We start from the raw sequence: 15,322 nt of genomic DNA on the forward strand, positions 1-15,322 counted from the left end.
TTTCTAGGATATAGTTTCTGCAGAGCGGGAGTAGTTAATTAGAAATTCACCTCTAAGTTGTGGGTGGGACCATTGGCATGGAGTAAGCCAGCCCTAACTTCCCACCATCCATTTGTTTACACTCTTTTTTTATTTTTTATTTCACAGGCGAAATAAAAAAATGAGCACTATTGGAGCTATCCAGATGTATGAGCTGACATCCGGCTGAAGATATCAGCTCAGACGAGCAAAACAAAGACATACATGGGCTGGACTCAGATGCAGAGATTAGAGTTTTTTAATCTTAGATAAAGGCTTTTGCTGTGGCATGGGATAAGACCAAACACACTGGCACAGGAAAAAGTGAGACTATATAAGACATGAGGGAGGGAATCACAGGTGGAAACAACAAGGGGGGGGATTAGACAGTCGCACCAGTAGGGAAACACCAGGGCAGGAAATAAAATGGCCTGAAATGAGAGGAGAGTTAGTGTTTCAAAATAAAACTGTAAGTGCAACATGAGACAACATAGGCGACAGACATTGACCAAAAGTGCACAACTCAGAACATAACATAAGACTGAGGAGACATGGCAGGATCTATTTGTCTAGGAGTGCATTCAAATGGAGCAGAGCAAGGGAGGCTGTGGCCTCCAATTTTTGTACATAACTAAACTTTGTCTGCTCCTGTTTCACAAAATTTGAATAAAAAATACAATTTAAAGCTTAATTTTCTTAACTGATGTCCTCCATCAAGAGCAAAACGCCACAAGGAGATGTTAAAAACAGAGTTTTCATGTTTTCAGTTTCTTGTGATTCTGATTCCAAATGAGAGCTCAAGCTTCTTCTTTGAGGACCTCACTGTTCCATTTCGGTCAATTGAAACATCCATAAGACTCAGGAATCGATTGTAACCTCTCTGGTTTGCAGTCTCCGTAAAGTTCCATGGCGCGCACCTGCGCTTCTGCAGATTTGGCCTTGCTTTCACGAGCACATATCCTCCTTTGGCTGACATTAAGCAGATGTTGCGGCTGCTGGTCCACGTGCCACCCTGGTCCCTGGCGGGATGGGAGGGGAGGACGGGGCGTAGGGCAGGTCCAGTAGGGCGCGGTCTGTTTTTGCGGCACCTCATCTGTGCTGAGAGGATCTCCATCCTCAGTCGTGCCAACAGCGCTGCGACGCACTGAAAGCGACCAAACCACTGCGGGACATCATTTGACCGCCGTGCGCGGCGGTCGGCCCACGCAGCGCGCGCGTCTCTGCGTCTGTCTGGGGCTCGTTTTCTCACAGGTTCGACACTGAGGCGACGCATTGAACCTCCATGCCAAGATAAACTTCAGCTCGCCTATATATGCCCCTGCCTCTGCGTCCACTCAGGACAAGAGCGCGCTGGTTCCGTCCAGGACGCTTTTTCAAACAGCGGGTATGGCGACTTGTGGGGACTCTGCCGCGGGTCCTGCCCCGCTTCCTCCATTCTAACTTCATAAAGCGAGTTGAGGCACTTCAATAAACCGTGACTTTTCGACCTCCCGTTAGGAGGGGAGGGGGGTGGCTGTCACGTCGGAACCGGAGCGGAATGCTGCTCACCACGCTGGTGACGTGCCTCGCCGGGTGCGCCATGCTCCTGTCTCCGGCCAGCGAGGGCTGCGGACCGGGCAGGGGTCACGGCAAGAGGCGGTCGCAACGAAAGCTGGTGCCGCTCTCCTACAAGCAGTTCAGCCCGAACGTGGCCGAGAAAACGCTTGGAGCCAGCGGGAGGTATGAGGGCAAGATCACGCGAAACTCCGAGCGCTTCAAGGAGCTCACCCCCAACTACAACCCCGACATCATCTTCAAGGATGAGGAGAACACAGGTGCAGACCGCCTCATGACACAGGTAACCCCTTGGTTACTCCTTTTACGCGCGGGCTTTTCATTAACCAAATTGTTTTAATAGCCTTAAAAAGCAAAAATTTCGCCCCGAAGTTTATGGATTTATGTTTTCTTACCTAGTTGCTCTGTTTTATACAGCCTGTCTGCACAAATCGGTCCTCTAAATCCCGCCGCTTGTTGACACCGTGTGCTTTTTGGAGGTGACCCGCGCTTTTCAGCGCAACGAAACAGGGCAACCCTCATTCTAAAAAAGGAAAAAAAGCAACTTTTCTTAATTAAAACACTATCCTTTCTGTTTGGCGTCATGTCTTTCCTGGTGGGATAAAAACAACAAAAAAATTTGGTTAGTCCGGGGTCAAGCGCGTACTGATGTTTACCGTTTTAGCCCCACTGGCCGGAGTCAACAGTCGCCTGTTGGACTCTCAAACATCTTTACGACGTCGTCATTGATGTGGCCAATGCGCGGAATTTATTTGACTCCCAATTTCCCCAGGAATAAAAGTATATATATCTGGCTCCCGTGACCGCAGCTTCCTCCCGAGCGCGGCTGCGTTTGTGTCCACAGACCCACGTGGGGGAATGAAAGCTGTGCGCACGCCCGGAGCTGTCACCTCGAGGCGCGCGCTGCGGGATTCGAAAAATGAGAATTAACGCAAACAAATCTCTGCGTCAGAGACAAAAAACCAGACAAATCCAGAATGATTTGGGTCAAAGAAACTGGATAAATCCTCAGGTAAAAACATGTTGACATTCTTTGCAGTTGCAGTCGCAGACCTGGTCAGAATTTATTAGCTCCAAAGCCGCAGGAGACAGCCCCCTGTTTGTCCTTTACTGTTCCCCGTTACTTTTGTGTTTGTTTTCGCAGCGCGCGTGCAAAAATAGCGCGCCTCGCTTGTGTCGAAACTTTAATTACACGGACGTTGGCTTTTATCCGCTTTCCTGGGCGCTCCTGGGCTGCACACAGACGCGCCTGTCTGATCGTGGGGAGGAAAAGCAGCGCTGGAAACGGCGACTCTTGTCAAATTTAACGAGATCATTTGCGGAGCGTTCGTAAACAACGGAAAGAGCACAACTTGGATCTAATTTAATGTAACGCGTACTTGCTTCGATTTTGCCCCCTTTTTTACACTCCTCGCGACGTTTCTGTGAGTTTGTGCATATTACAAAATATTTTTTGAAAGGAAACTGTGTCTTTTGGGCACCGAAAGAGTTTAAACGAGCCGTTCACAAAGGCCGGAGCAGCGCAAAGGTGCGCACAGGCGCGCGTTGTCAGGCGGCGCGTCCAATGTTTGTGCAGCCAGCGGTTTGGTGCCTTAGCCGCTTCTACAGAAACGCCCCCCTCCCCCCCCGCGCGTGTGTATACCTTGAAAGCAAAACCAACAAATTCGATCGTCTGATTTATGGAGTCCGGCTCGTTGCTGTGACCGCAGAGAGAAAACAGAGGAAGCTAAAATCCGCCCTGAACGCCGTGAAAAGGCATCTGTGGCCCCGCGCCGAGCCGAGCCACGCGCTATTCTTATCACAGGCGGCATGGAAAAAGACATTTATAGGGTTTAATCCCAGTCTGGAACCTTAATGGGCCGAGATTCATGAAAGGCTGCATCAGTAAGAGGTGCTTTTAGGGGCTTCACGCGCGCCCCTTAAACAGGATTTTTAAAACCTGTCATTTTTCGTTTTTTAAATTCAAAAACGTAATGTTTCATCAAAACATTATTTGATTAATGTCTTACAATGTGTTTATCAATATTAAAATCATATTCTGTTTTATTTGCTTCCTAATATATTATTTTGTTGACTTGAATTTAACCCTTTAGCACTTCCTTAGACTATACCACAACTCCTCACGCGTTTACGCAATTAATGTACTTCCAGCTAAATCTGAAAACCGGAAAAGCAGTTTTGCGCTGATACACAATACTTTACAGTGTCGAAGTGTTTACACAATTATTTTAAATTAACTGATTCTTTTCCGGAAAAAAGCGGCTTTGCGCTAACAAAGTGTTGCAGAAAGTAGCTTTTCTTCGCGCAATAATCTGTTGGAATTATCTAAATTGCGTAAACGGGCAAAGATGTATGCTCATTCAAAGAGCGTGTGTTATTTTGGTGTCGCCGACGACATCTCCTGTGTTAAAGGGTTAAGTATTAAAATATTTCAGAGTTTGAACAAAGAAACATCACCCCCGTCTGGACAGTTTGGGGTTAGAAAAGTTCGTTCATCAATTTTCTAAAAATGTTTTTTTTTTCTCAATCAAATGTTGGGCCCAAAGATCTCAGCTTACCATGTACCGATCATAAAAATTCTTGGATTAATTTCTTTATAGTGAAATAACTGTAACTTTTATGTAATCGTATTGTATTGTTTAATGTTAATTGTTAATTCTCATTTGTATGTTTTGGGGCCTGAAGATGAAGACGTGTAGTCTGGTCCAAAGCATCTTTTCTTTGATGCTTTAATGAGTTTATTAAGTATCAAATAAATTAAAGAAAAAATGAAAAGTCCTCTCAATTCATTGTTCTATCTAAAATTTGACCACTTGATTTTTTTATGAAGTTTACAAAAAAAAAAGGGTAGTTGCCTTAGGATCTGTGGAAGGTGCAACAAAGCGATATTTGTTACCATGATCATGTTTTAATATGGCCACAACAACAATAAAAGCACAGATCATAGAAGCCAGATAGCTGAAGACTTTTACACAAAAAGGTGGAATAAACTACATAAATCGTTAAAATGTATCTGAGGAACACAAAAGTTCCAAAATTTTAAGCCTACAATAATCTGAATGCAACAACATGCCGTGTAGTGATACCGTACATGCAGGTTGTCAAGGGGAGATAGAAAATTTACTCCAACATAGAGAGACAAAAATCAACACACATGTTAACCAGCTTGAGCTATGAAAAAACGTAAATGGTTGCTGTGGACTACCACCTTCATGGAGCTTGCTATATTGAATCAAAATGCATGATTTTAACCACTGGAAGCTAATGCACAACTGAACAAACAAAAGTAACTTTTAATAGATGTTTATAGCAGAAAGAAAATACGGCACCTGAATGGTGGAAACTCTACTCCAATCTCTGATATTCCCAAGGGTAACTGTATGCTTTAAATGTAAGCAAGTGGTGCCTGAAAACGACAAGAGCTAAAATAAACGGGTCCTTCCTGGAATTGACCAAAGTGTTTGTGGTCTAGGTTTCATGTGGATTTCAGAAAAAGAGGATTTCAGAAAGACAACCTTCTGCTGTTGAGGACAATTGCTATTTTGTAAATTGTAAAAACTCTCATTTGCATTCCCAAAGCCACCACCCTGACAATGCATCTGATTAGATAACTGTGGTGACAGAAGGATTTGTTGAGTGGGAGGAGACCCCATAAGTCCTTCAATGGGCCCTCTCAGTTTCTATTTGCTCACCCTGACCAGACTACAGGTTTAGAGGGACGCTTGGAACCTTGTATTCCTGTCACCCTCCCACCTAACCACCCCATATAACCTGACAGACCCCTTCTTCACCCCTTCACAGCTCCATCCGTCCTTCAACATAGCCAGACGGCTCCCCCGTCACCACAGAGAGCAAACACCACATTGAGCTGGGACAGTAAGGTTGCATTGTGGGTAGACTGGAGCCACAGAAAAAGCAGAAGGGGTCAGTGACCGGAGTGATGGGAGTCCATGGACAAATATAGACTCTTTGTAAGAAGAGTGTGAAGAGAAAGACACGATTTAACATGAAGGGCAGCAGATCTTTTTTGGGGGGAGAATTTGTCTGCAAATACATAAATTAAAAATAACGTATGTTTTTTTTTTTTGTGGTTAATTTCTTCTGCAGCGATGCAAAGACAAGCTGAACTCTCTGGCAATATCTGTGATGAACCTGTGGCCGAAAGTCCGGCTCAGAGTCACCGAAGGCTGGGACGAGGACGGCCATCACTCAGAGGAGTCGCTGCACTACGAAGGCCGGGCAGTGGACATCACGACCTCGGACCGGGACAGGAACAAGTATGCAATGCTGGCGCGGCTGGCTGTGGAAGCCGGGTTTGACTGGGTCTACTACGAGTCCAAAGCTCACATCCACTGCAGTGTCAAGTCAGGTAAGCGCCAGTCACTGTTGTGAAAACCAAGTTAGCAGGTTGACCTTTTGAAAGTGAAAAGTGTTTCCGAGAGCATGACAGTGACCTTCCCTGTATGATATATTTACACACATAACCATAGCAAAAATGTACACGCTTCAATGAAGATTGGTATTGCATAACATCCTATTTTTCTGGCAGATACGCTATACAGTAATTGTTTCTAGAAAGATGGGACACAAACAGGCTTGCTGATTAAATTGGTGGAAGCTAAATGATTTTCTTTTGCTAATTTAAGTGACATCTATTGAATGTCTTCATCTGAAAAATGTATGAAGTGTTTGAAAAGAAGTTGGAAAAGGCAGAATAACACTAAAATGTTCAGTGAAAAACCACTCATTTCATGACGTCATCCTAGAGTCGGCCTCTGAAGCATGTTTGCATTTTGCCCATGAAAACAAACAACATCCAAACTTTTGCAAAGACAGAGGTGCGTATTGTGTTCATAAAAAAAAAAAAAAAAACGTTTTGCCGATCACCACTAGCTCCTCAGAGAAAGTGTGTGTGTGTGTTAGCCTCAGGATGGTGCTGGCTGTACAGAGTCTTCCTGGAAGGGGCGGTTCCTCACTTGGGAGAGGTTGGTAGTCAGAGAGCAGGTTTTTAGAGGAATACTCTTAAAATGTTAAATGGGAGCTCAGCTTATTAAAGTAATTTTTTAAAGTATTATAATCACAAATGCTACAGTTTAACTGATACATTTTTGAGACAAATCTGTTCAACTATTCCCAACCACTTAAAAAGGAATAAAAAAATAATGTTAAAAAAAAGGAACAAAAATTTTCTGAAATACAAACTGTTCATCTACTAAGAAATGAAAGAACTAATATACTAAAAGCAGCAACAAGGCTTTTTTAAACAACAACAAAAAGCGGGTTAATGATTATAATAAGCTCAAATCACCTGGTCAGAAAAATATTCCCTGCTCCTGCTACAATGACTTCCTCTGCTCAATCTTTAACCATAAGGAGCATCTTTTCATGAATGATTTGTAATCTCAACTGTTCGTTGACTCACTTCTTTAGATTCTAGTGAGGGGTGTGGGGTTGGTAATTTTTTCCAAGTTCAGTGAACTATGATCATTTATTAAGCAAAAGAAAAGTGTGATTATTTTCCATAGAAATGTAATTTAATGTGAATTAATCAGAGGACAGATGCAACCACTAGGGAGCACAAACCAGTCCTTTGAGAGCTTGTCCCAAGTCTGGATAAATGCAGAGTTGTTTAACGTCAAATCAGATAATGGGATAACAACTAGGCAGATCATTTTCTTTTCAATAGATTTATTTAGCCTAGAAATAAAAGAATCATTGTCTGCAATGACCAGCCTGGTTACCATAATTGCTTTCATCGTTGGAGACTCGTCTTTTAACCTCTCACAATTGCAATCCCAGGAAGTTTAAATGTCATATTGTTAGAAATGTAATCCTAAACTTATGAAAATAACAACAGTAATGACATTTATTTTTTTACTCTCATCACATCACTATGCATCATAAAAAATTATAGTATAGGAGCCTTTTAAAAAAAAAAAAGAGTCTTTAAGCATTAAACCCAGAGGGCAGAGGGCACTGTAGCCTTTTTTAAGGCATGTTGCGATAAAATGCGTAGCTAAATTAGCCAACGTAGGTGAATGTTAGTTGAAGCTTTGGCTAAAAAGATGAGTAAAAAATTGATTTCCAGGTAAAAACATGGTTGATCAGCTGCAATATGTGTAGCTCTTCTTTTAATTCTGCATCACAATCAAAATTTTCTTACTTTTTCACTTTTTTAACCTTGGCTTTAGTGGAAGGTTTCAATAACTTTTTCTAACTTTTCTGCTTTTGCTTTACAACTGACACCCAGCTCTACCAAACCTTCTCTTCGCCACTCACTTCATTTTCTGATTGTATCATAACCCTTCAAGATAACTGGTTCGTTGGCTTGTGCGACTTTAAGCCTTATGGTCACAACTGCCCTTAGGGATGGATATGGATTGCCTGCGGGTGAAAAATGGATATTTTGTGCAGCCCACTCAGGTTTTTATTTTTATCCCCCACATAAGTATTGAAATTTAAACTGTTGCTGGGTCATTTGGTCACTTTGCAGGTTGAAAATCGCGTGGTTTCTGCAGCACAGACTCTTTTTAATATAAAATGTCCGGATATAAATTCAAACCAAAAAAAATTCACTATAATATAGAAACCATCTTTTCTCATTTAATAATTATTTTAGAATTAGACCTTCCAAAAACAAAAAGGCATTACCACCGTGGCAAAAATGATTTTATAGCTGGAACTTCCAATAAAGTCTTTAAATCAAATTTTGTACCAAATAAATAAAGTTTAGAAGATTTTCAAGATGTTCAGGATCCAATTAAGCCCTTAAAATGTCTAAAAAAAAAGTAGGTTAAGACACCGATGGAACCTTTAATGGCTGGATCTCTGCAATAGTTTAGATTTACATAAAATTCTGAAAATCTTCTGTCAGTAAATTGAATGCTAAATAGCAGATGCTGGGGTCAGCATTTCCATGATTTTTTCTCACCATTGTGCATTTTTAGGCACCATGTTGAGAAAATGTTCAGCTGGCATGAAAGATAACACAAATGTGTTGTAAATGCACCGACATGCTGAGAGTCTCATCGTCTTGTTAAATTGCATCAGAGATAAAAATCTCCCATAAAAATAGCAATCAGGTTTTCTTTTGAGTGAGTGGTAACAGAGATTTCCCTTGTTTTCTCCCTTTCTTGCTTCATCTGTCTCCCCTTTCTTTTCTTCTCTTCTTCCCTCCCAGATCGGGTTGCGAGGGCCCAGTCCTTGACTTGATCAGAGGGGCAACCAAACAAGTTTGTATTCCTTTATTTTTTTCTTTTTCTTTTAAAATATTTTTAACCAAAAATATTTTTCCCCCGCTGTTTAACATAAAGTCCTCCTAGTTTAGAAGCTAATGAGTGCTTCATTCTGAGTGACTCCAGTGTTTGAGTTGCAGCGGGGAAGTGAAAATGATCACTAGGTGGCAGCACAGCACCGTAGCAGATGCAGGAAAACAGGACCAGATTATTCTGTCAAATATAGAGATCCACGATAAGGTTCATCAAATTAGGCATAAAATAATAATTTTATTAAACAAAACAAATGTAATAATAGAGGAATAATGAATAATCAAGTTTTTAGTTTACATTAATATTGGCTTAATTTCTCATGACATTAGAATTTGAGGAAAATAAAAAGTGCTTTTCTGTGTGTTTGCTGCCTCATCTTTTATATTTATAAAACTAATCTGAAAGCACAGGAACGGGAAAACTTCCATTTTCAATAAACAATAATCTAAACAAAGACTTTCATGATCATCAACTTGCAGGCTAAATGTACTGCTTTAAATCTTCCTCTTTCAGGTGTCTTTTGCTCCATCTCGTCTCCGACTGTCCATCTTTCCTTAATACCCTAATTTGTAAACAAGTCTTTAGGAGCTCAGAGGCAGACACTTCTTTTTCCGCTTTGTTTTTTTTTTTAAATTTCAAGATGAGCTACTATATGTTTTAAATACTCCTTAAATTAAATAAAAATGAAAAAATATTCACAATTATTAGGATCTATGACTTCATGTTTTCGTTTGGAGAAAAATAAAACTTAAAATACGCAAAAAAGAGAGTTATCGGCTTTTTTTTAAATTATGAGAAGCAGCTCCTATAGAAAAGCAATATTTTATGACTTAACATTTAATTTCAAAATGGTCAAGTGATGTGTCCCACTGGCTTGGGAGGCCAGGCGGCCAACACCTGGGGGTGCTGGGGGACGGATATTTCATATAAACTGGCTGAACTGCCTTATCCCTTGTGCTATCCTAGGCACTTCAACGTTGGGAGTTGGGTCATCTAGACCCACTAGACAGTGCTCTTAACCTTTTTTTTTCAATGATTTGTGATCTTCACTGATGTGTGTGGATTACATGAAATCTTTCCACTTATATCCACCTTTGTCATGGTAGGAATAACACGTCAATGTAACGGTGGGGTCATCTAAGATAGCACAAGGGTTAAAGAAGGCAATTTATTTGGGTGTTGTGGAGGGGGGCATTTGCTGTGCACCTTGTGGGTTGGGCTACATCTGGACGGTGGTTCCTTCCTCCTTGGTTGTCGATCAGCTCTGCTCCTCCCCCCCTCTTGATTTTGATAACATGTTAGACATGTAGGTCCCTTTGGTAAAGGGGGGGTTGGTCATCACTGCAAACAGGAAGTGTTACCTGCCAATTTTGACAACATCTTTTGATACAAACACTCCCCACACCAACAAACTATGTACACACATGCACTATATATACATTATACGAGGGGGGGGGGGTGACCACTGGTTTTCTTTTCCCTACCCCATCCCTCGTAGGAGGAGCCAGCTGCTCCAGTGCTGGTTGGGTCCCTTGGGCAGAGGCTGGCAGTCCTCTTTCTCAGAGATCTGGGCCTGGTTGGTCCTCACTTTCCAGTGGGGGGGCTGGATCATGCATGACAGGGGGAGTGTTCTCTGGCTGGTCTGGAGCTTGCACTCTTAATGCCCCTGTGCTCCCTTGCTTTTTGCCACTGTACTCCTACGGTGGTCCTCTCACTCAGGTTTCAGTGACTGATGTTGGGTTTCCCTGTGCTGGGGGCTTGGTGTGGGGGTTACCTGGTGCTCCCCCTCTTTCATTTTACATTCTACATTTCCTAACACTATTGTCCACAGTAGAACACAGACAAACAACTGATCAGAGGTGTCCTCTCACCTTTGCACAAACAGGATAGTTGCATACGTGCAGGAATGATACATGCTGTACATGTGTTTGTTTGTAGGCATTATGTTTGTGCGTGTGTGAAATGGTTTGTATCTGTAATGTTTGTAATATTTCAGTGTGTGTGGATGAGTGTGTCTTTGGACAGGTCCAACCATTTCGATAAAAATCTACATTTAAAATAATATTGATAAACATCCAGCAACTTGTTACTGGTAATCCTATACCCTCTTATCTGTTTAACTAATCATCCTCCAACTTATTCAACCCCTTTTGCCATATCTTATGCCCTTGCCAACCACTTCTACTATCCAAGTCTCCTTCTTTCTTCCATTTGGTCCAAATAATACACACAAAAATAATATAAATAAAGTAACCCTCAAATACAAAAGGGGTTTACACAAATATAAACCTCATGTGTCTGAAACCATACAAACCCCCTATTTTAACAGTGACATCTGTCCAACACAAGAGGCCTTTAGCTCTTATCTGTTTGATTATTGCACACACACCTGGTCCAGTCTACGAGGTAATTGGTAGAATTTCTGACCAATCAGCATCAACCTTCATGTCCATGTCTGTGATTGGCAGGCTTTTGTGGCACATTTGTAACATGGTGCCCTGCTCTGTTTGAGGCACAGAAGAGGGAGAATTTCTCTCCAGAATTTTTTTTTTTATTGCATGTATTTTTGAGTTTCAAGTGCATTTTTGTGTTTTAAGTGCAAGATAATTTCTTTGAGCAGACAAAGTTTTATGCTAAAAATAATGAGTGCTGCACTTGGAATAATGGCACAAAAATCACTCCATAACGCCACAGTCACTTGGTCCAGTTCTCTTAAACAGTCAATGGTTTGGACTAAAGAGTGTCTGAGCATGTTTCCTCTGAGCAATGCAAGTTCATGTGTAGAAAATGCCTTGATTTCTTTAAAAAATAAATAAATAAATAAATAAATAAATAAATAAATAAAAACTAAAAAAAAGAAGAAAAAAAAAGAAAAAAGAGAAAATGCCTTGATTTTCTATTATGACAAAAGAAACTAGAAGGAGCTGCATTTCCAGAAGAAAATGCAGGGTTGAATGCTGTACTGCTGAATGAAAGCTAAATTTGCTGAAGAAATGTCTGAACTGTACTGGAAAAACCTTGAAAAGTTAAATGATCAAAAGTCCTAGTAGGAATAAGCTGAAAAAGGTGAACATTGTAATAGTAGAATGTCTAAAATAGGTCAAAATTTGTAGAAGGAGTTAAGCATTAAAGCTGAAATTGTTGAAAAAATGGCTGAACTGTTGAAAATTTGAAGATGTTGCTAAAATGGCTAAAAGTGCTAGCATTGGAATCAGCATCATCAACCGACTCAAAAAAACACATTGTTTGAGAGTATCATATTGGTAAAAGCTACATGTCTAAGTTGATAGAAAATCCACTTTTTTCAAAATGGCGGCTTTTCTATTAATTCTATCTCCATAGCAACCATTTTATGTTTGGGTCGCCTGGGGATGACGAACCAATCGACGTCAGTTTCAGAAAAATCAGAAAAAGTAAACCTTTGGACGTCCATAGCAACGAAGTTTGTTTGCTTGTTAAAGTTACAATTGTTTAAAGAAGCAAAGGTGTGGCCAATGGAGCAAAAAGATTGGAAAATCCGGGAATAACCGGGACTATCTGGAAAAGTTCAAGGATTTGAAGGACAAAATGTCATAGCTAGAATAAGATGAAAGAGCTGAACATTTTAATAGTTGAATGGTTAAAATAGGTGAAAAATTGTAGAAGAAGTTTAACTGTGAACTTCTGCACGAAAAATTCTCCATGTATTTCAATGGAGAAAAAATCATGGAAAATCCTGGAATATCTTAAAAAGTTCAAGGATTTGAAAAACCAAAAGTCATAGCAGTAATAAGCTGAAAGAGCTGAACAGTTTAATAGTTGAATGGTTAAAATAGGTTGAAAATTGTAGGAGTTAAGTGCCGAAAAACGGCGGAAGATAGCGTAAGAGGAAAACAAAGGGTTGAATGCTATACAGCATTCAACCAATTACCACAATGTCATCTAAAGCCCTTCCACCTTATAGGTGTAACTAATAAATTATTTGGATTTTTTTGTGAAAATCTCATGACTTTTTGATGTCTTTTTTTTCTTGTCCGTCTATAGACCACTCAGTGGCTGCTAAGTCTGGAGGCTGTTTCCCTGGGGACGCCTCTGTGATGTTGGAGAGCGGCGCTAAGAAGCCCATCAGGGAGCTGCGGCCTGGTGAGCGGGTCCTGACATCTTCGAGCAGCGACGGCAGTGGGGGGCTGGCGTTCAGTGAGGTCTTGACCTTTCTGGACCAGGACCCCGACACCCACGGACTCTTCTACACACTGCAGACAGAAGCAGGGCCGGAGCTGTCACTTACTGCCGCCCACCTCCTTTTTGTGTCCGAGGGAAACTGCTCAGAGGGGACAGTGCCGGGCCCTGGCGCCCTCAAAACTGTGTACGCCAGTGACGTCCAGCCTGGACAGTGCGTGCTGGTGCTAGGGGGTCAATCTGGGTGTTTGTCTCGGGTCAACCGGGTCAGCGTTGCCGTAAAAAGAGGTGTGTTTGCGCCTCTGACCCAGCAGGGCACGGTGGTGGTGGATGGGGTGTTGGCTTCCTGCTATGCAGCGGTGAACCAGCACCTACTGGCCCACTGGTCCTTTTCCCCCCTGCGGCTGATGCACAGCTGGACTGGGAGCACTGGGGGCCACAGCGAGGGATTGCACTGGTACGCACAGCTTTTATACTGGCTGGGGAGGAAACTGCTGAGCTCTGGGCACCTCCACCCTTTGGCCGTGGCTCAGGATAACAGGTGAAGCCCAACATTTAAGCCTGAACGCGATCCGAACACAAGAGGAAACTGGAACTCTGACGTTATGGTGACGAAAACCTCAAAACTAAATTTTGTTTGAGCACAAATGTACTCCCGGATGTGTAGAGCAGACCTTTAAGGTTTGAAGGATTTGAAATGTACAGCAGGCCTTCATATTACCATGAGCTGCTTTTGCGTCTGTCTGTTTTATATATGTTGGTTTGCTCTGACATCCTTTATTTATTATGTTATTATGAATTAACCAAATCTTTTCAGCAGGCGTCAGCAGGCGTCTCAACAGGTTAACACTGTGTTTAAAGCCCTTTTCTTTATTTATTGAAAAGTTTATGCCCCCTTAAAAACAGATTTTCTGCCTTAAACGTTGATCTTAAAAAAACAAAATAGTTTCAAAGACACTTAGATATTTTAAAATGAGCCTTTCAGCCTTGTATTATCTTTTAATCTCTTTTTAAAGCAATTTCCAGTGGTCTTTAAATTATGATTGGGACATTTTTAGATAAAATCAATAAACCTGTATCATTTTCTATAACATTGTTTCTGCAGAGTAAGCCCGCCCCCACTTCCTGTGACCCATAATTTAGAGCTCTAGGTTTATATGCTCTCCCACTAGCTTACAGCCCCTGACAACCCCAACATAACATTACCGGTGCAACAAAAATGTTGAGCAATATTGGAGCTATCCAGTCGTACAGCTTGAGCCAGATACTAGCTCGGATGTGGAAAATAAAGACGTACATAGATATAGTCGTCTACAAGTAGATGCATCAGAATGGAGCAGAGGAGGAAGCTTGTGCATAAAATTTGAACTACTCTGAAAAACAGTTTTAATCAAGACTATTGCTTTATGTCCTCAATCATGAGAAAAATACTACAAGACCATGTTAAAAATACCAAAAACACTATTTTCATAGAAGTGGGCCTTTAACAATCCTAACACTGATGTTAAGAGCCTTTTCAAGAGGTTTTGTTGTCCTTAAAAACAGACATTCTGCCTTAAACAGTGACCTTAAAAAGCCAAAACAGTTTTGAAAAAAAAAGGAGTTTTAGTCCTTGAGAATCCAAGAACAAATTCCTTCTGGACTTTTTTTTAAATGTAATTTTATTTATCTATTTATTTATTCTGTGTTTAGTAATTAACAGCAGCCCCTATTTTTTTAAAACATTTAAAATAAATTAAAAAAAAAACACAACAATTGAACAAATAATACAGAGGACCAAATTTTACTCCATGGGTTTTCTCGGGTTAAAAATTAACGTTTTTTAACAAATATCCTACATTATGCGCAATCCCTTAATATTTTAAACTAGAAAACTAAGGGAAAGTCAAATTATAAAGTTCTTTTATTAAAAACTAATTCATGCATCATTATGAGACATATTGCTGAACATTTTGCTGGTCATAGTTGGTTTTGTATTGAAACGCTCTTATAAATGTTTGACTTCCTGCATTTGAAGAAATACTACATTGTATTAAAGTTGTTTACAGTCAAATGATAGTTCAAGAGAGTTATTGTTGGGAAGAAGATACATTACAAAGATATATTTTTGAAAATAAATTCTATGGAAATTAGTTTTGTGTTTTGTCACTTTTTGATCCAAAGTTTTTGGTTTACGAGGGCAAAATAATCCAGAGACCACAGTTATTCTCATATTTGGAGCTGATAAAGAAGTTTTAATACCTGTTCTTCAAAGTATAGTCTTTTTTTTTTTTAGCAACCAGGGACCCCTCTATAAACTTGGACAAAATTTAGTGGCAAGAGGA

The 15,322-nt window shown here is 40.8% G+C and overlaps 1 protein-coding gene across 1 annotated transcript; it reads left to right on the forward strand.

Moving 5' to 3' along the window:
• Window positions 1–86: 86 nt before the first annotated feature.
• On the forward strand, window positions 87–15,130 carry LOC101170159 (indian hedgehog B protein). The gene is made up of 3 exons (XM_023964595.1): window positions 87–1,855; window positions 5,680–5,941; window positions 12,864–15,130. Exons 1-3 carry the CDS (start codon window positions 1,556–1,558, stop codon window positions 13,541–13,543), a joined length of 1,242 nt encoding a protein of 413 aa, XP_023820363.1. The 5' UTR covers window positions 87–1,555; the 3' UTR covers window positions 13,544–15,130.
• Window positions 15,131–15,322: the final 192 nt, after the last annotated feature.

The sequence above is a fragment of the Oryzias latipes genome, chromosome 2 (assembly GCF_002234675.1).
Source record: "Oryzias latipes chromosome 2, ASM223467v1".
Taxonomy (NCBI): domain Eukaryota; kingdom Metazoa; phylum Chordata; class Actinopteri; order Beloniformes; family Adrianichthyidae; genus Oryzias; species Oryzias latipes.

Coding starts and splice junctions, on each gene's coding strand:
- LOC101170159 (XM_023964595.1), top strand. CDS start 1,556: ATGCTGCTCACCACGCTGGTGACGTGCCTCGCCGGGTGCGCCATGCTC. Junction 1,856..5,679: donor CAGACCGCCTCATGACACAG/GTAACCCCTTGG, acceptor TTTCTTCTGCAG/CGATGCAAAGACAAGCTGAA. Junction 5,942..12,863: donor CCACTGCAGTGTCAAGTCAG/GTAAGCGCCAGT, acceptor GTCCGTCTATAG/ACCACTCAGTGGCTGCTAAG.